The sequence below is a fragment of the Mytilus californianus genome, unplaced genomic scaffold, assembly GCF_021869535.1.
Source record: "Mytilus californianus isolate M0D057914Y unplaced genomic scaffold, xbMytCali1.0.p SCAF_1, whole genome shotgun sequence".
Taxonomy (NCBI): domain Eukaryota; kingdom Metazoa; phylum Mollusca; class Bivalvia; order Mytilida; family Mytilidae; genus Mytilus; species Mytilus californianus.
Window position 1 is genome coordinate 88365648 of NW_026262581.1, and position 23182 is coordinate 88388829.

The 23182-nt window shown below is 32.5% G+C and overlaps 2 protein-coding genes and 1 long non-coding RNA gene across 12 annotated transcripts in view; 1 reads left to right on the forward strand and 2 right to left on the reverse strand.

Moving 5' to 3' along the window:
* The window catches only part of LOC127710138 (uncharacterized), a 304241-nt gene that overhangs the window by 27635 nt on the left and 253424 nt on the right, over positions 1–23182 (reverse strand). The gene's annotated exons all lie outside the window — the stretch shown is intronic.
* LOC127709901 (annexin A11-like) lies at positions 306–10425 on the reverse strand. The gene is made up of 9 exons (XM_052215591.1): positions 10264–10425; positions 8204–8291; positions 6632–6726; positions 5515–5628; positions 5203–5293; positions 4704–4849; positions 3211–3391; positions 2269–2381; positions 306–673 (listed from the first exon to the last, which is right to left on the reverse strand). The coding sequence occupies exons 1-9, from the start codon at positions 10267–10269 to the stop codon at positions 545–547; spliced, it is 963 nt and encodes a 320-aa protein (XP_052071551.1). The 5' UTR covers positions 10270–10425; the 3' UTR covers positions 306–544.
* Positions 16569–23182, forward strand: part of LOC127709512 (uncharacterized) — a 217648-nt gene continuing 211034 nt past the window's right edge. For all 10 annotated transcript variants that reach the window (XR_007985696.1, XR_007985698.1, XR_007985697.1 and 7 more), the window contains exons 1-5: positions 16569–16650; positions 16794–16863; positions 18753–18880; positions 19562–19718; positions 20805–20867. Coding sequence is in view for 6 of the 10 variants with exons in the window: in XM_052215164.1 (XP_052071124.1) it covers positions 16633–16650; positions 16794–16863; positions 18753–18880; positions 19562–19718; positions 20805–20867 (436 nt within the window). In the remaining 4 variants the exon portion in view is untranslated. The remainder of the gene's footprint in view (positions 16651–16793; positions 16864–18752; positions 18881–19561; positions 19719–20804; positions 20868–23182) is intronic.

Below are 23182 nucleotides of genomic sequence, written 5' to 3' on the forward strand. Positions count from 1 at the left end.
CATCTAAGACTAAAATATCAATCAGTACACCTCCAATGGATTAAGTGTAAAGACGTCATAAACAGTCAGAGAGAAACATGACCTTGTGCAATGCCAAGCTACAGGTATCGACAGATTGTAGAGCCATGAATGTGCATATGTATATACAAATAATATTTAGACTGTGAGTCAGTTATATAGATGTTTACATTTATCTAAATTCTTGTATACCAATGATTATCCAATTGAACTTTATCCCAATATTTCCTTGTATGCATAAAAAAAAAATACCGGTCAAGATGTAATATAATTTGACAAGTAACAAATCTCTGTACATAAAATTTATATCAGAAAAAAACATAAATATAAATCTAGTCTCGTGTGTTAACTAAAAGTTGAAAAAGCTAATTTCCAAAAGCTTTCATTTTAATCATAGTCATTGCAGTATAATTTTAACTGTTTGTAAACTTTGCTGGTAAAATGACAAAGGGTATAACTTTGTTTTTGGAGAAGCCTCCAACTCTAAACTGAATTATCATTGATTATGTCTATGTAAAAATTTTGGTTAATGATTTCCCTGGACAAGTGCAAGTAACATTCTTTTGTAATCCCCACCACACTCGCTTTCAATGGCTTCCTCCAAGGATTTTTCATATAATTGTTGAAATTCGTCTTTGATATCGCCTAAGTCAATCTGAAATAAATAATATTGATAATATAATTGCATTTTGATTTATTTTATTAGTTATTATTGGCTTTGAACTAGCTTTCAGTAACTGTGAGTTCTCACATGTCGTTGTTTTTGTTAGTTGTTTTTGTGCTTTGTATCGATATGATGAGTTAAGCGCTTTTCAACGGATTTTTATAGTTTGTTCTTATGTTGTGCTGTTAAACAACTATCTTATCATATAAGAAGTTGGACATCCGCAAACATGTTTAACCCCGCCACAATCTGTATGTGCCTGTCCCAAGTCAGGAACCTGTAATTGTATTTCAGTGGTTGTTGTTTGTTGCTATAGATCATATTTGGTTTTCGTTTATTTTTTTGTACATAAATCAGGCCGTTAGTTTTCTCGTTTGAAGTTTTTATTACACTTGTCATTTCAGGGTCTTCTAAAGCTTGCTATGCGGTATGGGTTTTGCTCATTGTTTAAGGCAGTACAGCGACCGATAGTTGCTAACTTCTACGTCATGTTGGTCTCATGTGGAGAGTTGTCTCATTGGTAATCATCATCTTATTTTTATATCTTATAAATCAATGGCAAACTTGAAGCTCACTTAAGCTTATATTGGTCACTATTGTGTTGTATTTTTTACCCATCTACTAATATTTTTAAGTATACTAAACTAGTCAATACTGCATATTGAATCTAACTAATATAGTGTCAATTGTTTCAATGGTTGTCAACTTCCAGTCGGAGAATTTTTCTACTTATTTCCCATCGGTTCCCTTGTATAACATACTCTCCATGGAAATAAGATGTTCAATGCTTATACAACTGCATACCAAATACCATTGACCTACCACTATTATTTACTCCTTGTTCTAACATAATTACAAACAAATCCGTTGTTGACGCAGCCGCCGGAAACAGCACGCCTAATTCTCGACTTCGTCGAAGCGAGACAAAAATGAGCAAGAATGACATATCAACCAAAATCCAAATTCTATTTGAAGTCAACCTATGTATTGTCTTTCAGATGAAAATCAAAATATTGCGTATTTAACAGCAACGTTAAGCGCTGAATAACGTTTTGATAATCATTGAGTTTATGGGTATGTGCAACATTATCAAAACAAAAATAGCATTATATAATTTATACTATTTGATATTTGAATTTCACAATTGACGTTAACTCATATTGCATTGTGATGTGAAATCTGGACCTTTGAATAGAAAAATAAATGAACAATTTAAATCCTTTAGGTCTTTATTTGTTCAAAATGAAAACTAAACTATACATGTTCAGATGATGTGCAAATAATTCAAATAAAATAAATATCATTACAAATATTAAATACCCTAGGTTAAAAATAACAACACTAGAACTAAGATATTAAAATCCGCAGCTTTCTAGTGCCAAATAAAAGAGAAGTTTGCCACAATCCAATTTTCAACATCTGCCTGTTCTTGGCTTTTACAATGAAGAAAATGCTATATACTTTGAAATTTATCAAAACATGGTAGTCTTCCGTGTTAAATTACTACCAACATTCCTAAGATAATTTATGTTTGACTATACTGAAATTAAGCAACGCCATGACACCTATAATTAATAAAACAATACCTCGCTTCTCGAGACAATAAGTCTGATTAAATCGGAATCATCTGTACCACATCCTTCCATAGCTTTGTTCAGTCTCGTAGCAAAATATTTTTGTTTATTTTTGGCACACTGAACTGAAAAAAAAGGATGAAATGAGCACTGTTTCTCTATGGGAATCTTGACAGTTAAGCAACCAAACGTTATTTTCAATAGTTAACTGCCAAATTGGCTCATCTCCACATTCCGGAGTACACAAATTGTACATGTCATCATACTTATTATCATTGCTAAACAGGAATAAATGTAACATTCAGGAACTTAGTTTAAAAGAGTGTTGCAGTGTTATTATATTTTTACGGTTTGGTTTGGATGCCAGGGTTCGATCCAGCCATTTTTAAAAGGTGTTCCAACACATGCAAGTCATATAAAAAGGGGAGGTTCCAACCATATGTTCCAATACAGTAGCATTTGTTGTCAAACAAAAAGGGGGTTCCACAGGATGCTGTTTACACTTTACGAACATGGTGATGTACACAAAATCTGTCCGAAATAAATCGTTTTTTTTTTTACAACAAAAAGAAAATGGCTGTAGTTTCTCTTTTATGCAATTTAATTTTTAAAAAATACAGATATATCACTCACGTGCTCGTATATTAGTATAGACTGTCCCTGTATATGCATAACGAAATCAGAGGTTTATATCTTAATCAGATTGGTCCAGGTTGGCTTTTATGAATGTAAATCCACATATGATATGGCAATACGAAAATATGGCAATTGTAGTGACGTTATTTCGACCTTTAAAAGTTTTATTTGTGTTGATTATCTGTCTCATTGGATTATACCCTCTAATCTATTTTAATACATTGAAGCCATGTCACGTGCAAGTCGTCAATGACAGCTTGTTTATCGCTAATGAAATAAGTAAATATTCTAGATTTTCGATGAAAAACATATTCTTACTGATTGATAAAAATCCATCTTGCAAATCTGCACTTGTCTCGCTTTTGATGGCATCCTCCAATGAAGTACCCTCAGACAATTCTTCATACTTTGCAAAAACGTCTAGTAGATGGTCAAAACTTCTTACACACAGAATAGAGTTGATTTCGGCCTCCTCAGTTCCTAATTGTGCGGCACCAGCCTAAAAATAAGTGTAATCAAGTGAACATGTTATTCTGTTTACCACAGTTATCTCTTTTGCCTCAGCTTTCTTTAATAGTACACAAACGGGTTCCTGAAATCATCGTACACATGTACTACAAACCACACCAATCACCGACTCCTCCGAAAAAATACACACACAAAGACAAAAAAAACGAACAACACATGGTCCAGATAGTCTATTAACCAGTTTTAACATGCTTACAAACCTCATGATGTGTCCATTCAAACCATATGTCGTAAAAGAAAAATACACAATATTAAAGCGTTGAAACCTGCACCGCCAAGTAACCAATAGTATGAACGATAACTTAAAGAAGGAATTTATATAGACGACACATAATTTGAAAGTAGGGTCAAAATGTGCTCACTTCTTCAACACTGCCGCTCAAAAAAAATCTACCTTCTTAAAAAAAAAATCCTCTTTGGAACCATTCCCAGAAAAATTGTCAACGGTCCCTAATCCCAGCCTGGGCTGCTTTTCGAGGGTATCAACCTAATTATGCAGTCTAAAAATAAACGTGTAGCAGGAATTTGCAACTATTAATTATTCAAATTGCAATAATGTATGTTGAGCCCCTTGGGCCTATAATATTCCTAAAAATAAAGACAGATGACACGAAACTAACTCATATGTTATATGCAACCATTCAAGTACAGACCAACCATACTGAAACAATTTAAGAAACTGATATAATTCATTACACAAAACAAACTCGTTCTGCATATGCATGAAATACTTGCCACTGGACGTTAAGCACAAAACAACAATCAACAAAACATTATACAAAAAGGATCAAAGTTCACTTTCTACATGTATATTCATATACTAAGTACATAAGATTGGATGTATTGTCGCTTAACTATATCCCATTGATCGGCGAAATTTACTTTAAAATGAATAACAGGCGGTGACAGTAGATTACCGATGTTATGAACTTGTAAACCCATTTGGAATATACCAACTGAGAGACTATGACGTCGCCAAGACGATAGAAAAGCAAAATTACATACATTAAACATCCTTAGTCATATTTTTTTTTAGATTTCAAAATGAAGTTCAATAGGAAATATCAGATAAAATTTTGAAACCAAAGGTCTGTAAATTATGGTTTTATTCCAATTTACTGCGCGATTGTAAAGGTGGAGATTTGAAATAAAGTTAACCTCGGAAGGGTGAATTGAAATGATGATAAATAATCATATCGTCCCTTAAAGAATGTATTCCAAAAAGGTAAGTAAAACTCGGTAGACTTACATCTAAAAACATAAGTAAAACTCGGTAAACTTACATCAAATAATTTCTGGGCATCTTCCTCTACTCTCGTGTAATCTACATCATCAGTGTCTCGTCCACCTTGTACCAATGCTCTCATTAATCTACCAAAGTATCCACCTGTGTCTCCCATTAAGGCGTCTTCCAATGAACATTCGTATTCTGTCAAAAGTACACAACATGAGAAGTACCAGAAAGCAAGGGAGAAGGGGGAAAATTTACCCCATCTCAGATTATATTGATAAAGAAGGAAGGAAAATTAATTCAAGATATGAAACAATTGAGCAGAGCGTAGTGAGCTGAAAAAAGTTGACGTCTGTCGTGCCAAAAAAATATAATTTTCTATTCACAACAATCTTTTTTTTCGTCAGATATTAAAAATATTCTTTTTTTTTAATTCTTGGTGCAAACAATTTATCTATTTTTTCAATATTCAAAAGCAAAACTGTTTTCTCTCGAAAAATCCCTGTAACGCTTTAGGCTATTCCTTTATTTAATTACAGATCTCCTTTTACCTTTCTCGTAAAGTTCTTTAATCTCTTCTATTTCTTCATTTGACCTAGAGCACATTATCTCCACCAGTGTTGATTCGTCAGTTCCAGCACCCTGTCGAAGAAAGATTTTCAAGCATAAGCATTTTTTTTTTATTTATAAATTGTTTTTACTTAAGGAGATCTATGTATATCGATGAGTTTAGATTTCTGCCTCAAGTATTATTCATCTGAGGACATACTTAAGCAAAAATGGGTTAAACTTTTTCCAAAATCTTTTATTTCAAGTACTAAATAACTCATTATAAAACGAGTCATGCTCGAATGTTTACTTACACTTATTGATTTGTTTAACTCTTTGACATCCAAAAGTCTGGATGGTGTTAGCATAGCCACACAAGTGTCCTCAAAATCTCCACCAAGCTCACCTTTCAGCTCTTCAATAAGGTCCTGTTAATAAAATTTAGAAAATGCACTCTGAAAATAAGTCATAAGAATATAAATAATAAAGTATCTTCAATACGTAGGTTCACATTAAATGGTTGGATCACTTCTGTACTGTAACTTACTATATATATACATATATATATGCACGCATTGGAAATTAAAGACCAGCTACCATTTCAGCTGATTATCATTAAACCGCTCTACACAAATATCTTGTATATAATAGCCATTTATACTATTCAAAAATAGTATCAGTACCTTGTGCAAATGATAATAAATTTGTGCACCTCCATATGTTCTCGATCTACACTTTGTATAGAGAGATGAATTATCTACACTTTGTATGGAGAGATGAACGATCTACACTTTGTATGGAGAGATGAATGATCTACTATTTGTATAGAGAGATGAATGATCTACACTTTGTATGGAGAGATGATCTACACTTTGTATGAAGATGAATGTTTGTATGGAAAGATGAATGATCTACACTTTTTATGGAGAGATGAATGTTTGTATGGAGAGATGAATGATCTACACTTTTTATGGAGATGAATGTTTGTATGGAAAGATGAATGATCTACACTTAGTATGGAGAGATGAACAATCTACACTAGTCACTTTGTATGGAGAGATGAATTATCTACACTTTTATGGAGAGATGTCTGAATCACGTTTTATGCCATTATTGCTATGTTCAAGATTCAACAATTTTACGATCAGTCACACTTGTCATCTCTCTATATAAATATAGTTTCTTGATTTGCTTTCGTATCGCCATATTTTTTTCCGAATCGCACTTATATATTCGAGAATCACACGTGTGAATGGAAAAAGAATTGGAAACAGCAAGTGCTTTTCTGGAGAATTATTAATTCCTTTTGCATTGTTATAGGGTAATGACATTTAATGTAACAAAAATGAATTTAGATTTTCGATTCATAATTGTCGGAGAGGATATCACTATCTCTTTAAACAAAACTTTAAAATATATCCACTCTTTTACCTGTCCATAGGCTTGTTTAAAGGTTTCGGCTATTTTAATTCTTTGCTCGGTACTGTATTTCATGAGACATTCTATAATCACTGCTTCATCTGTACCTGTAATAAGGAAAACAACTCTAAATGTAAAATATACTACAACGGTATTAATGTCGTTGGATTTTTCTTTGGCCACTTTAATTAACTGATTTCAAAATCATTAAATGCAAGGTATTTTACACATGCAAGCTAATTTTACAGACCAGCGTTTAAATGAAATAAAATCACGGCCGATATGAGAAAAAGTATAATGGATAAACAAGGTATCGCGTAACAGTTTTCAACTAACATATATATTGAACAAGAAAATGCAGAATTTATGGACAAATACATAAATTATTACTGCGAATATAATTAGATACAAAAAGTCCTTTTTTCTTTATAATAAACTGTTCACATAGAGATATATCTCGCCTTTGCGTAATTTTGATATTTTAATGCAAATGTTGAAATTAAATTGGCAATACTTCAACGTGTAAATAATGTAAAACATTCAAAGTCAATGAAACATTACTGATGGTTCAGGACAAAATAATCTCCGTGGGAAGGAGAAATGCCAATGCTAATACAAATGCATACCAAATACCATTCATTTTGACTTATCATAAGTTGTTCCCTTTAAACTTACCTAAACACAAATTATGGATGCAAAAAAAAATCAATGTCAATGAACCATGATGAGGGATATAGTATCTCCACGGAAATGAGAAGTGTAAATGCTAATACAACTATATAAAAAATGTCATTGACCAACCACTAGTGGTTCCCCTTAAACTGGCCTTATCACACACTTATACCTTGTTGACGCCGCTGTCACCGAAAACAGCACGCACAAGTCTCGCTTTTTTTACTTGGTCTACGCGAGACAAAAACAAAGTACCACCAACTCTCAAAACTGTTGAAAAGGGTTTAATGAATATGCTTCACTCATTAACACATTGAATCAAAATACAGCATGAAGGTTTATATCCTGACTTATACGTACTGTCCTCTTTTTGGTTTTGATGGTCATCTTGAGTATTTTTGGTCTCAGAGTGTACCCGAAGGATGTCGATTAGGATTCGTAACATTTCGCTTTGCTCGCATTTAAACTATAGAGTGACCAGTTCGTTATTTTTTTTTATTATTCCATCCTACTTATTGTGTATTTAACATGTCTATAGGCTTATAATTATCTCCCCATTATGCCGCCTGTATTCTTGTTTTCAAAATAAGCTTTGGGTTGTTTACTTACCGTGGGCGTTAATAATACGAGACAGACTATTAATAGTTTTCTTATGTGTAACTATAATTATTTCTCGCTCAATTATAATTTTGACGATCTTCCAGTGTACTCGTCACACTCATTTTCGTATTGTGCTATTTTGTGTTATTTTACAAAATGATCTTCAGTAGGAATGCAAATTCGATATGTATATTGGCGATATAAAATGGGATAAGTTTACCGAAATGTTTAAAAGATTGGTGATAACAAAATGTGCGAAGTTTTCAACGGTTACTGTACATCTTCATGAGAGTTCTGACTTATAAAATTTACCGAATCCTTTCATAGCATTTCTCAGTTGTTCAGCTGCTTCAGCTTCTACAGCCTCGTCGTAATTCCAGTTTGGTACGATTGTAGGAGACTAAATAAAACAAAAAATATATTTAAAAGAAGAAGAAGAGAGCTCCGAAGGGCATAAACATTTGACATGACAATAGCATTATATTTTGAGATTCAATAAAATAGAGTGATAGGTAACTTGATATGATATGTGATATGTTACATAAGATATCAAGTTACTATGTGATAAAAAGGTTGGATCTCTTGCACCTTCTCAATCTAATTAAAATATAGAACTCGGATTTCGTTATACTACATGTATACGTAGTATAACGAAATCCGAGTTCTATATTTTAATTAGATTGGCACCTTCTCATAATCAAAATCATTGTCATTTAAAATGTATAGGGGCCAAACGATTTTGTTTCCTATGACTGGATACTTATCTACTAGCATATTACCCGTGAATGGCATAACTTTCAAAGTTTTTTTTAAAAGACTTTCGACATTAACAATGTGTATCCAACCCATAGCAGACTATAAGAAATGTTGGTAAGCTAAGTCATGCGGCGTTCTTTCACTAATTCTGGGGTGCATTTTTTACGGTAGATTTTAAGTAGCTTTAGTCATGACAACTCTCCGTTCTGGTTTGTAAGGAAATGTTGGTAAAATTTTATCAAATTCAATCAACGCTTTCAAATTGATTATAATCCAGTAGTATTGTTATGCATTATCAAGTTATCTGCTACCGTGTGTCATCTTTAAAAAGGTCCGAGACCTGAATGTTTAAACATTCCGGAATTCTATGAATGATTTCATTATTCTTAGGTAAAAAAAATGTGTCTGAGAGGGGACAGGATCTGCGTTGTCCCTTTTACCCACCCATGATAAACTTTTTTGATGACATGTTTGTCATCTAGCGTAGGTGTATATAAATGTTATCGTACATGTACATGCTTTTTATCTTTATTGAAATATTTAACACCTACGCTAGGTAAATATCATAAGCCCATTAAATTATCGAGTAAAATTCCTAAACAGATCATATATATTATACCCGTGATTATTTTAAAGTAAACGAATAACAATTTATTTATTGTAAAAGAACGGATGACGCAAGCGTTGAAATATATACACAGACGTGGAGTAAAATTTTTCACATTTTTATTTTGCCAAAAATAATGTTCTCGTCTTATTCTTCTGCGTGATTCAACCTACTCCCCACAGGCACTTGGCAAAATTACCTATGTGTCTTAATATAACACTCTCTATAGGTTTCTTTTTAAAGACGGGTGGCCGTGTTAATCCCCCATCCACATGAAGATGCAGAATATGTAAAAGTGCTTGTTTTGTTTTGGAAAACTCAAAGATACAAGATGCATACCAACCCCACTGATTCTCATGTATCGCCAATGTTTTGCAATAGGAAAAGTTTTTTTGATTAAAGAATTTATGGAAGATGCACAAATCAAGGACGTATAACTAACAATCTAATATACGTCCTTGCACAAATCAATCAAGTATGGCAAAAATTATCTATATAAGTACCTAAATAATTTACATCAGTTCAATTCCCTTCACGATTTTGTAAATGGAAAATCAATAAAGCTCACAGTTTTGGCAGGTTTTACCAGGGTTGTTAATAAGATGGTAGACAATTACATGTAGGTTGTTGAAGTATACTTTGTCTGACCTTATTACACCCTGAAAATTAGTTTGACCTTTATCCTATGTGCATGAACGAACAGCATCCCCGTACTGCTGTTTTCTTTTAAGGTATTGAGGGTGTTCTAATTGCGTATATGCCGTTCATATGTGTACACCATAATCAAAGAGTAAATAAAAATCATTTTAACTAACGGATCTTTTAATTTGGCAACTTCAAGCATACTTTTTTATCGTGAACAACGCCCAGTTATTAATGTTTCTCATCAAATAACATGTAAAGCCGGTAACTTCTGGCTTAGAAAATGAGTGTAGGCGAACTTTAAACTAAAATGAAATACAAGTCTAGAAATTTTTATATGAAACTCAAATGATAAATGATGTCTTACCGGCATTTTGATCTGGTCAAACGATTACAGGTACTCCGTCCAAAGGTATACGAATTATTGATATGATTTTTGTATATATGAGTAAGTAGTAACACGTAGCCGGTACAGGTAAAAAAAGAATCACGTGGTTTGCTAACATCAAAAAATTTCATTCAGGTGAACTATGTTGATGTTTGACATAAACAAGACAACTTACTGCCTATAGGGAAATCTAATATTGGTTTAGTAATATATATATTTATATATATTACATATGTATTGTTGTTCACTGATGTAATAAGGTTTTGAGTCAGGTCTTACCTGGATAAGTTACGAAAACATACAAATTTGTAGAAAAAACAAACTTATAAAGCTAAATTAAAACATTTGCTGACTAGCTCTGATATGATACGCATTTCATTGTCAGTTCAAATAAATTTTCTGTAATGGCTTTAGTTAGACAAATTAAATGAGATCATACTAGGATACTCACTGAAAAAATCAAAGGACAAGAATCGTTGTAAACCACGGCTGTATCTTAATTTATCAAGTGACTTATCTTCGAACTTGAAGATGCATCACCAGTATGACACAATGGTAATCAAAGATTAACATTCATTGTAAATACTTTTTTTGACACCATTGATATGAACAAAGAGAGATCGATGTTGGATAAGGTTAATAAGACGCCAACACAAAGGTATTTTTTTCAGACAAAATTGAAAATAAATATGTGTCAAGAAGTCTCACAAACAATTTACAATTGCCCAAAGCAGGTCTATATCTCGCCATTCATTGTAAATATGTAATGAATGAATAATACAGAAGATATGAAGTCAAAGCCAAATTTTATGAAGAAACCGCGTATACTTATAATTAAGATAACGCCAACCACATGCAGACGAGATTGCCTCATCTATAACTTCTACAAGTAGAAAACCAAATGATGTAATGGAAATGTCTGATATATTCCAACCAAAAAACATCGCATTCAATAAAATCGATAGTACAAACTGTCATGCATTATTGGCCATTTCTGCACTGTATAGTTGTCGGCTGATGATATACAGACAGCTGGTGTACCTAAACCTTTTTCGCTCAAAATGTTCTTCGTCAGGTCATGTTGTTTTTTGAACATATTGCACTCCAGTTGTGTATGAGTTTTACATGTGTGTGTGCTGGATTCTAATGGTTTTACCCTAGATACCTTAATACTATGTTTGATGCAAATGTGCTGCTCCTCTTGCATTCATAGTGTTTAAAATTTACGAAATCAGCATTTACTTGTAGTTCTACCTAAAAGTTAAAAAAATAGACAACACAACTGAAATGAAGTGTAAAATATGATAATATAAAACCGTTAGAAATGTGAGGAAAGCAATAAAGAAAAACCAATTAACAAAATAATAACCAAAATAAAATATTTATCAAAATTTTTTTTTTAAATTAACTTGCACACCTCTCTGTTAATACTCCATACTGTAAACATTGGCATTAAGGTCTGAACACAATCGTAAAACATTTTATTTTCACTTGTTTTACGCTAAGCTGTTTAACAGGTTTAAATTCGACACCCCCCCTCCCCCCAAAAAAGTACCCGACATGTTGAAATGATATTAGGTATCAAGTTTCGGTTGACAAAAAGCTATCTTGTGGTAAGGGCACCACGCCGTAACATTTCCTTTATAGCGGTTATCTCCCCTAACACCGAAAACCTTGTTATGGGATGAACACCGTAACCGTAAGAGGTAGATAAAAACGAAGGATGAAATTTGTTCAGGACCATACCCTGGTTCTTTGTTAGATTCGAAGACTCATTGGTAGGGTTATGCCCCTTTGAAAATTTACCGATGTAGGTTGGCCACTTAAACTCAGAAACCGTAAGTCGTAGCCACCTAGGATTCACCAATGATCATCAATTCATGTGACCTTTAAAATGCCTCAAGGTCAAATTTTTAAGGTTGACCTTGACCTTTGACCTTACATCTTGTTATGGGATGATCTCAGAAACCATTATACTTACAGAAGTCTTGAAAACTGGAAAAATTTTGCAATGACATCGGGGACCAATGACCTTGACAAAGGTCACAAAGTCAAAGGTCAAGGTCATGCTAAATAGCAAATTATGTGTTTTTGACCTTATTTATAGGATTTTTAGTGTGTTGTAAAGTTTTTTAAGTTGACCTTGACCTTTGAACTTACAACTTTTTATGGGACATCTCAAAAACCCTTATACTTACAGAAATCGTGAATAGTGAAAAATATTTGGGTCATTAAGGCGCAACTTTTTTACATTTGACCGAAGAGATTTGACCTATCCGTAAGGGGCATAACCCCCGTTAACGATTTCTGAAAAAGGTAAAATTAGCTTTAACTCTTGAACCAAAGTTCCTAGACCCATGGGGTCTTTTGTAATGACATTGTGGACCAATGACCTTAACAAAGGTCATAAGGTCAAAAGTCAAGGTCATGTCCCAAATTGCGAATTATGTGTTTTTGACCATTATTTAAATGTTTAATGTGTGTTTTAGAGCTTTTCAATGATTTTTACAGCTATTTTAACATATATTTTACATTACGAAAAGGAAAGACCTCTCAATTGTTCACGAACAATTGACTTTTTAATTGTTTCTGTTTTTGATTTTGATTTGATTTTTAATTTTTTTTTTGGAAAGGGGGGTCTTTGTTTGTTTGCTTTTTTTATGTTATTTTAGAAGGAAAAGCTCAAATTAAGGTCAGTTTATTCAATAAAACAACATTTTTTACATCAATGACTGCTTCACAATAATGAAGAGCAATGAAACTAGCAATGATAAAGTCAGTTGAATGAAATGAAAACACCGAATACCTTTAATAAGTGGCTACAACCTAACTTTCGCTGATTAAGAACGCTGTCGCCTTTAAATAGTCAATTTTCTAGTAATCGGATTTTCTTGAATAAGGGCCTATCCATATTGTGATAGCCGCCTCATTTTGTTTTTAAAATGTTGGCTTCCTGGGAGAGGCGATGTTACTACAAATACATTGATTTTTTTATATTAACGTGCCGCTGAATGGTAAAAAAAATGGACCCACGTTCATTTTTAAATGTAAACATTTGAGAAATGCAACTTTTTCGTTTTGTACATTTCCAATGTATACAAAATGCGGATTTACAGTATCTGTCATATATTTCTAATGATACAAGAAACAGACGAAAAATTAAGGATGTTTGAATAAAATAAGAAAAAATATATCAAATGTATTGTTTTTATAAATTCGCGATACAAGTAAGAGATGCGGACGGGTTTTTGATCGCGCCTACAGCCATTCAGATTGGTAAATATTTAGAAGATTTCACGAACAGAGTGTACAGTACTGGAGATGTCAAAGCAGCAGTACAGATATCTTTTCACAAAAATATACCTTTTAACCTAATCATTAATGTTGTATAACTTAAAATAGTTGAATAATGGCATGATACTTTCGTTTTCACTGTAGGAGCGATTCATTTGTATGGCATATGCGATGCATTTTCAAAGTAGAAATTTTATTTTTTTTTCAAATTAAGTCTTAATTCCGTCGACTCGCTCACCAACAAAATAAAGTCAGAAGGATTTAATAATGCCTATTTATTAGCACCACTAGATCTCATTGTCACGGAGATTATTTGACCCGCCCCGGCCTCGGCGGCCTCTCAATCATGGTCTAATGACTTTTCATAGTTTACAATTTAAAGTATGTGATAAAGTCAGTTTAAGATGAATCACTAATGGTAAGTCAATAATATTTGGTATGCAGTTGTATTAGCATTTGCACGTCTCATCACCATGGCATGGAGATTCTTTGGCCCCGTCCCCTCATTATGGTTCATTGACTGAAACTTGTGCAGCTTGACATGTTCAAATTTGTGCTTATAAACCAATGGTATCTGGTATGCATTTGTATTAGCATTGACATTTCTCATTTCAACCGAGGTTAAATTGCTTTGCGCCTTCCGTCATGGTTAATTGGCTTGTTTTGAATAGTTTACACGAAAATTCATCGCACCTCCGAAAATCCCACATCAGAAAAGATCGCATCGCCTTTATAGTTAAAATAAATTGCTTTCTATGATCGATATTCTAGATTATGCGGCTTTAAACACACATATTTGGACTTTAATCCTGTAATTATGAATTGAATAGTCATACTCTATTGAAATTGTGTGCCTTCAAATCAATTATTTTGTATTTCGTATTTTCAAAATGTAAACAGTTTTTCCATATCATCCTTTATTCTACAACAGTAATACTCGCGTATGACAGTGAAAATGAACTATATAGATCCGCATTTTGTATACTCTGATTTTTATAAAAATTCAAGAAAAAGTGACATCTCAGATTAGATCTTCGTGAACGTGATTTCCATAACCAGACGACCTTTATGTGCAACAAGGAGAAGAACATATACGTCATAATATAAGACTCAAAACTTGTATCAAATTTCATCTCAAACATAGCGGATTATTACGGAAGTTTCACTCCACTAGCGAGGATTTCAATAAAAAAAATCGTATCTATATAAAATAAGGAGATGCGGATCCAGATAGTTCATTTTCACTGTCATACGTACGTATCACTTGATGGGGGCGAGACAGTTTACGTTTTGAAAATAAAAAATAGACAAAAATTGATTTGAAGGCATGTTTAACACAATTGTTTGCCAATGAGACAACTATTCAACAGAGTCAAAAGGAAGTGGATTTAAGCGATTATAGCTAGGTCACCGTTTTTTTTTCCAAAGCTCTTCTCCATTAAAACTTTTGAAACGTTATTCAATGATGTTGTTGTATGAAATGTATCTATTAATTGTTGACCTCAGTTTAAAGAAGTGATAGATCTAAAATAAATAGAAAATAGAAAATATTAGGGAGAGAAATTGAAATAAAAGAATGTGTATATTTTATTGCTGATCAGTTTTGCTGTTTATAGTTTATTCTATCCGTAGTACTATAGATTTCTCCGAACAAAAAAGGATAAGAATCATCTTCAAAGGGCAATATTACTGCTCAATGAGTCATCCAATGGTTTTGTCATATTGGTATTGTTGTAGCTCTAGATTGTGATTTACAGTTTCAACCTAGGCTATTTTCACTGATTATAGCGTTTGAGATAAAAGGCAAAAACACGAAAAATTTTGGCTAATTTTTACGCTTTTGCATATTATTTCAAACACTATAATAGATAGGAAGAAACTGTTGTATGCAAAAATTATCAGCAATTCATGATCTGGGAACAGTATATCTAATATATATGTTCCTGGCATGATCTACAAAAATACCATATCGATCACAGAAACCATTGGATGACCCTTTAAGGGGTTATATAGCCCTTAAAGACGATTTTTTTCTACTAATTTTTGTGTTTTTAGATATAAGAAGATGTGGTATGAGTGCCAATAAGACAACTCTCCATCCAAGTCAAAATTTATAAAAGTAAACCATTATAGGTCAAAGTACGGTCTTCAACACGGAGCCTTTGCTCACACCGAACAGCAAGATATAAAAGGCCCCAAAAATTACAAGTGTAAAACCATTCAAACGGGAAAACCAACGGTCTAATCTATATAAAAAACGAGCAACGAGAAACACTTATGAACCACATCAACAAACCGTCGAAAACTACTGACTGTGACATCAGATTCCTGACTTAGGACAGGTGCAAATATATTGCAGCGGGTTTTTTGTCTATTTTAAAAGGATTACTTATATACAACAACAACAAATATTTTATGCATATTCAAATTAGCACGAGACCGATGAAATAAGAAATCACAATATTATCAAATATAAGATCATATAAATCATTGATAATAATGATAAATGGGAGATAACTGTTGGTTCAAAGTCCTCTGAAATATGTCAGAGTTTCATCCCTTTGATTGATTTTATTTGCTAATGGGAAATTAGGGTATCCTATACATTTAAGTGAAATGAAAGTCGTTGGGAGTGTATTTATACAATAAAACGACGTAAAAATGTTTTTGGATTATTATTTGCATAAAAAGGGCTTCCTAAGTGTCGCATTATCATTTTAAAGCATTTTATATATGTTTTATACATGTTGTGTACATTAGCAACAAACTAATTTAGTTTGACCCGGAAGTAAATGTAGACGACGAGAAATCCTTTCGCGTAACTAATACTCTTGTTGTTTTTCATTAATTTTTTTACTCGTGTGAATAAAAACATCAATATATATTCAAAATAACGAACACTAAGTACATCACGTTTGTTTGGTTCCTTGACATTTTTACGCGTAAATAAATTTTGCACTTTTTTAAATAGCGTATTATTTACATTGTGTGCTAACTGGCTAGTGCTTCCAAAAGTTGCTGAAAGCATGGATGTAGGTTAATGAAAACGGAAAGATGAGGTTAAACACACAGGTAAGAAAATCTGATGCTCCTTTCTCTCGTTTAGGATTTATAATGGATCTCACTATACAAATCCTTGCGCTCGTCTAAATTTTTTTCAATGCTAAACAACTTAATTAATACCCTTAAAGTTTTGTTTTTAAACTTATTTTCAGCTGATTCGTTCCAGAGCAAAAGGGCCTTTGCAAACAGTGGAATACTTGGATTTATCAAACACTGGAATAGGTGAGATTAACTACAAACCCATCTACGAAAAAAATTTGCATACACATTTAAGCTATGTTTTTCTTAACTTTGAAATTATTGAGCACATAATTTTAAAATAAAGAATATTTCAATAGAATTAACAGGATTCCTCTAAGGAAAGAAATCTCTTACTCTTTATTATCAAGATCAGCAACTTAAGAAAGTGGATCCAAATTTTTTATTTGATTCAACAATTGATTAAAAAATGGATGTACCCAAGACATTATGCACGAGAGACAACAATCTTATAAATTCTTCAGAAAGGACTTACATATATTTTGAATATATTAATACATGTCGTAATTGTTGCATATAATGTGAGTGCATTTAGGGTTAATTTTTTGCAACATGTTTGCTATTTTGTTGATAAAAAGGCAGTGTGACAGTGTACTGAGCTTTTTCTTTTATTATTCCTTTGTCATAAGATTCTATTTCAGTTTGTCTGAGTACATGGAGCACATACCCCTCCCCTCTTTTTAAGAAACCCTCTACAATCAATGAAAATTATGTTAGTTTATTTTTCTTGCAGTCTTATCAATTTGATGATAAAATGATTTGAATTAAAAAAATTCCAAAGTTGATTACTTTGTTAAAGTAGAGTAAGTGAACAAGTATTTATAGAATAACTAATCGAAGAATTCAAATAGAGAAAAATATTCAACGAGTGACCGAACAACACATTAATTCACGAATGCGCGTAGCACATGAGTTAATTATCAGTGTTGTTCGGTCACGAGTTGAATATTTTTCGATATTTGAATTCTTTGATTAGTTATTCTTTTTATTACATTGGAAAATGTTTTTTTTTTTTTAAATTAAAGTAGAAAATGAAAGGAACTATATCGTTTTCTACGCATACACAATTTGTTTTGATCCGACGTTATCGACGTCTTGACAACGCCTATTGTTGTATGACGCCAGAGGAGTGAAATAACCACGTTTATTTCACATGTGAAATTATCGGTTTTTATTTTACTGGGAAATCAATGTAATTCATTGCAACCAATGTAATAATTGATTTTATTTCGAATATCAACATGGACAATTACATTTATATGAAACATTATAAGATATTTAATAATTAATAGATGAGAGGTGTGAAAAAATAAAGCCAATGTGACCTAAATAGAAATATTAAACCATAAATGCCATACATATCGTAGAAGAACGTGACCAGAAAAGAGAAATACACAATTTTGAAATTACATGATAAATATCATGTTGGTTTTCTTCCTTTGAATATTAAAAATTCAGCACAAGTAGTGATGTCATGGGTTTTATCTGGGCAGGTCAAACCAAAGACTAAAATTTGTATTTACTGCTTCTCTGCATAGCATGCAGCATTAGAAGGTATCGGCAATGACTGGCCAGCTCAGAATTAGAATAATGTGGTAGAGAGACAGGTCTTTCTGCTGACAGTTATAAAGCAGGCTCAGTGTGCTGGATTCATATTCAAATCACATTAACAAAGTCCTGAATATGCAATTAATTTGCAACTCAACACTAAACATCCATGCATCCACAATGTGACATATACATGTGTATGATCATCATTTGACCTTTCAAATGTACATGATAAGAAATACTGTATCATCCTGAACCCTTTAAATCCACCCAATAAAGATATATGTTTGAATTAATCAAAAAGCAAAGGTATTTGTTTATATGAAGAATTATAGATCCTAAAAATACACTGCATGTACTAAGCTCCATGCAGACAGACAATGGTTTATGAAACTCTACCAATATTAATAGAAAATGAAAAACAAAACAAGCAAGAGAGTCAGCTTACAGTAAATAATAGTTTTGTAATTCTTACTCTTGATAAAAGGAATTTACCACACTCAATGTTTGCATCTTTTTTCCAGAAACAATAGAAAAATTAAACAGCTGTGCCAAACTTCATACCCTAAATCTTCGAGGAAATGCATTATATGAAGTGATTAATTTAGAATCTTGTCAGCAATTATGGAATATTGATCTAAGTAATAATGAGGTAGGAAAATGTAAATGTTAATATTTTATTAATTGCTAAGCAAATTTCAGAATAAAGGCAATTTTGGAATTGGATTAGAATGATAAAAGAGATAATAAGAGTTTTTTCTTGTACATTACAATTTTTATGATTGTTTTTATGTTAATTTCTGTCAATCATTCCTCACATTGACAATGAATTGTAAGAGTTATAGCAATTTTTCACTTGAGTTATTAGCATTTTAAAAGTATACAAACTATAAGGTACAAAAGTGAATCATTCATGACATTATATTCCCCAGTATTTAGTTCAATGGCACTAAAGCTATCATAACCATTATACTGTTCATAGCTTAACTTGGTAGGCAATAGTGTACCAATCTGAAAGTTTTCAAAAACAACTGTTATTTGTGTTAAAAAAAGGTCTCTTTAAAAGTTCATTTAATATTATGTAACTTGTTGATGATCCAAAAATATATTTAGAAAAGTATAAAGGCTACTCAGGCTTTTTTTCATTCATGATTTGTGACATACTTTAAAAAAAGCAGTAAAATAGTAAAATAGAATGTACGAAAGTGTGCCAAGGTAAATACTTCAAGTCACACACTAATCCTTTCATTTTGTAATCTGAAATCTTCATGTATCACAGTATATTTAAAGTTGATAAAACACATACATTTTCATTCACTCATTATTTTTGCAGTTGAAGAGTTTGGATGGGTTATCAAAATTTGTCGCTCTTGGAAACCTGAATTTATCAAATAATGACTTGACATGGCACGAACTTGGAAAAATAAGACATTTACACATCCTCAATCTCAGTTTTCATGGAAATCGACAACTGGAGAAAGATACCTATTGTAAGTATTGTTTGTTTGTGTTACGTAAAGAATATCATTATATTTGTAATATAAAGATTATACAGGAAGTTGCAGTTTTATATAAAGAAATTGTTGGGGTGTCACTTCATCAAAGGTGCTAACAGTAACTACAAAAGACACAGTTCGAGGTTTATTGTCATATATTGATGCATGGATTATATATAGTTTGATTTCAGTTCATCTAACCGATCTAAATTTATATATGAACACAGAGATCGATCTAATCTAGTAGGGTTGAATCGCAATAATTTGCGTGCATGTATGGCGGTAAAATTACACGTGCAATTTATTACAAAATGGATGACCAACATATAAGGGCTGAAAATTAACGAAAACTATACGAACAGCAGTATCAACATTTGAACTTGTAATTCAAGTGAAACAATAACTTCGTCCATTATTTTTTTGCAAGCGTGTATCAACACATTAATTTGTATGATATTTTTATTTATACACAGTGTTTACAATTTCATGGATAATTAGGTCATATCGATTGCTTTTGTATATGTAGTGTGAACGCAGTGGTTCAGATTAGACCAATAGAGATCCTTAGGATTAAAGATAATGTGAACGCTAACTGGTTTTATCTAGATCGATTCAAATTTAGATCGATTTATAAAAAACTAGTGTGAACAGGGTCTAAGAGACACAACAAAGGTTGGTGCCTTAGTATGAGAAGTGTGTTTTAAAGGAATAGACTATTAATACAAAAAAATGTACATTTCCTTTTTTTTTGTTCTTGCATATGTTACTACATGAGCTAGCTCCATTTGCAATGAATTCATGTTTACTTGCTGCACTCAGTGTAAAATATTGTTGACTGCAGTGCGTTCTTTTCATATCACATTCTTACAGAAAATTGTTTACAACATGCATGGATGAGAACTTAAAGCTTAGAGCCAGTAATCAATGTCATTATGTTTTAGAATTTAGAATGTATTTCTTCAAACACATGTTGTTACATGAGCCCAATATATTTGGAATGGCATCACCACTATTTGCCACACTCAATGTGAAATAATATTGCAAGGCAGTACATAATAGCTGTATATTATGTTTTTTCAGATCGCATTCATATAGTAGATTGTTTACCTCATGTATGGATGTTAGATGGAAGGTTAATTACAGGTAAGCAGGAAAGATCTTTTGATTTTACATCATTGAAATAAAACATATTGAATAACAGGTATCACCAAAAATATTGGACATTACATGATTACAACAGACAACACTAACCATTTTTGGCAGGCTTATGGTATGATGAAGTTGGGAGGGCTGGAGGGGAATAGTGGGTACCTAATTTGTGTAATCAACTACTACAGTTTTCAACCCAGATCCCTTAAACTCCACAGGAAGATTACTCATATGTTGAACGTGTGCACCTGCTATTATGGAATTGATTGAGGAACTTTTTCTTATTTTTCCAGTCTGGATAACTTTGTCTTTTCTAATCTGATTTTTGATTGAGGGTACAAGTTTTGTGTTATCAACTCCTACAGTTTACAACCCAGATCCATTAAACTTTACAGGATGATTGAATATATGAAATTTTCTCATCTTTCCAGATTTGGGAACCTATTCATTTTTCAGCAAAATTCATCTTTATTCTTCATCTTGTTTTCTTGCGTGTGACAAATGTGCAGAATGCGAGACATAGGGATTACAATCTGGCGGTGGTGGTGTAAAAAGTTTGTGTAAAGCTTCATATTTCAGAGAGTAGAAGCCCGTAGAAGACCAAGATGCCATATGTGACAAAGTTTTCGTCTGTCATATGTCCATTGTCCTTGACCTCATTTTCATTGTTCAGCAATAGGTTTATAGCAAAAATGTATATTTTTTTGTCATGTGAATTTCTCACTTATTATGATTGATTGATTGTTGGTTGCTTAACGTCCAGTGGCAAATTCTCACTTATTATGAGTAATAGGATATGTGGGTTCCTGGCAACATCTACAAGTCTGTCAGACAGGGTTCCCCTGACCTGGATCTCTTTTCATTGATCAGTGATCAAGGTTAAATATATGTGATTATGTTCGTTTCTCAGATACTATAGCAGTAGGTCAGCTATATGTGGATTATGGAATGATTGTTAAGTGTACATGTCAGTCTGGCAGGTTTAAACTGACCTTGGCCTCATTTTCAAGGTTCTTTGGTCAATGTTAAGTTTTCATAGTTTCTTTCTTGGATACTAGATGCAATAGATCAACTATATTTGGTGTATGGAATGATTGTAAGGTGTACATGTCTGTCTGGCAAGTTTCTGTTTCTCAGATACTATAAGCAATAGGTCAACTGTTTTGTTAAACAGAATGATTGTAAGATGCCTCTCTGGCGAGTTCAACTGACTATGACCTCATTTTCATGGTTCATTGGTCAAAGTTAAGATTTCATGGTTTGGTCTCTTTCTTTGATGCTATAATTAAGCACTAGGTCAACTATGGAGGCAAGGTTGGCAAAAAAGCGGTCAATACTAGTATTGACCATGTCGGCGGTAAATATCGGGAAATACTGGCAAATACTGGTCGATTGAAATTTTGAGTGGACATTACTATAAAAACCACTCTCTACCTGGTCAATTATCTTTTAGTCATGTTAGTAATGAAATAATGAAAGTGTTAAAGCCATTTTAAATGGTCTTATTTCTATTTTTATTGTAAATTCTTAATAAACAGTGATTTACAATGATTTAGTTGTACAAAAGATGTTTCATCCCTGGCAAGGAAACTCATCAGGTGGCTTTTGCACTGACTATAGCATTGGAATCATTACATTTTGCACTGGTTTTGTTGTTGTCTTATAGTGTATAGAAGTTCCAAATGGGCTCTTTAGGTTTCAGTTAGGTGCTTTAGGTCAAGGTGGTTGTACTATGTGTAAGTAAAAATTAATTAGGTAAAGGTAAAATTTATTTTACATTATATATTTTTTGGTTTAAACCATAAATTACAGAAGCCTTAAGACATGTAAGAGTAAGGTCCATCATACTTTCCATTTCCTGCCTGAAGATCATTTTTGTTTCACAGTTAATAGACAGGAAATATTTTATTGTTTAGGTGAGTCTTCAAATATCCAATTTATTACAATGTACTTTCAACCCATATTTTACATCATTTATTGGGGGCTGTTGTTTTAGTAATTAATTTTTCACACCTAGCAATGCCAGATGATAGGTAATAAGACACCTGTAACTTCATTTACCTGTAGTTTTATTTACCTGTAAAAATTATGCATTTTAAAAAAAAATTTATCTTGAAAAATGTTGTAATAATTAATTTGTCAATTTTTTTACGACCGCAAAGAAATTTTGAGATCGTATACTGGTATGATGTTGTCGTCGTCGTTGTCCAAAGACACATTGGTTTTTGCACTCTAACTTTAGTTTAAGTGAATGGATCTCTATGAAATTTTACCATAAGGTTCAATACCACAAAAGGAAGGTTGGGATT

Bases quoted from the DNA above. Each gene is read 5' to 3' on its own strand.
- LOC127709901 (XM_052215591.1), bottom strand. The intron at 6,727-8,203 runs GTAAATTTTATA...TCCTTATTACAG, and splicing joins AAATGCTATGAAAGGATTCG to GTACAGATGAAGCAGTGATT. The intron at 674-2,268 runs GTATTGTTTTAT...TATTTATTTCAG, and splicing joins TTATTGTCTCGAGAAGCGAG to ATTGACTTAGGCGATATCAA.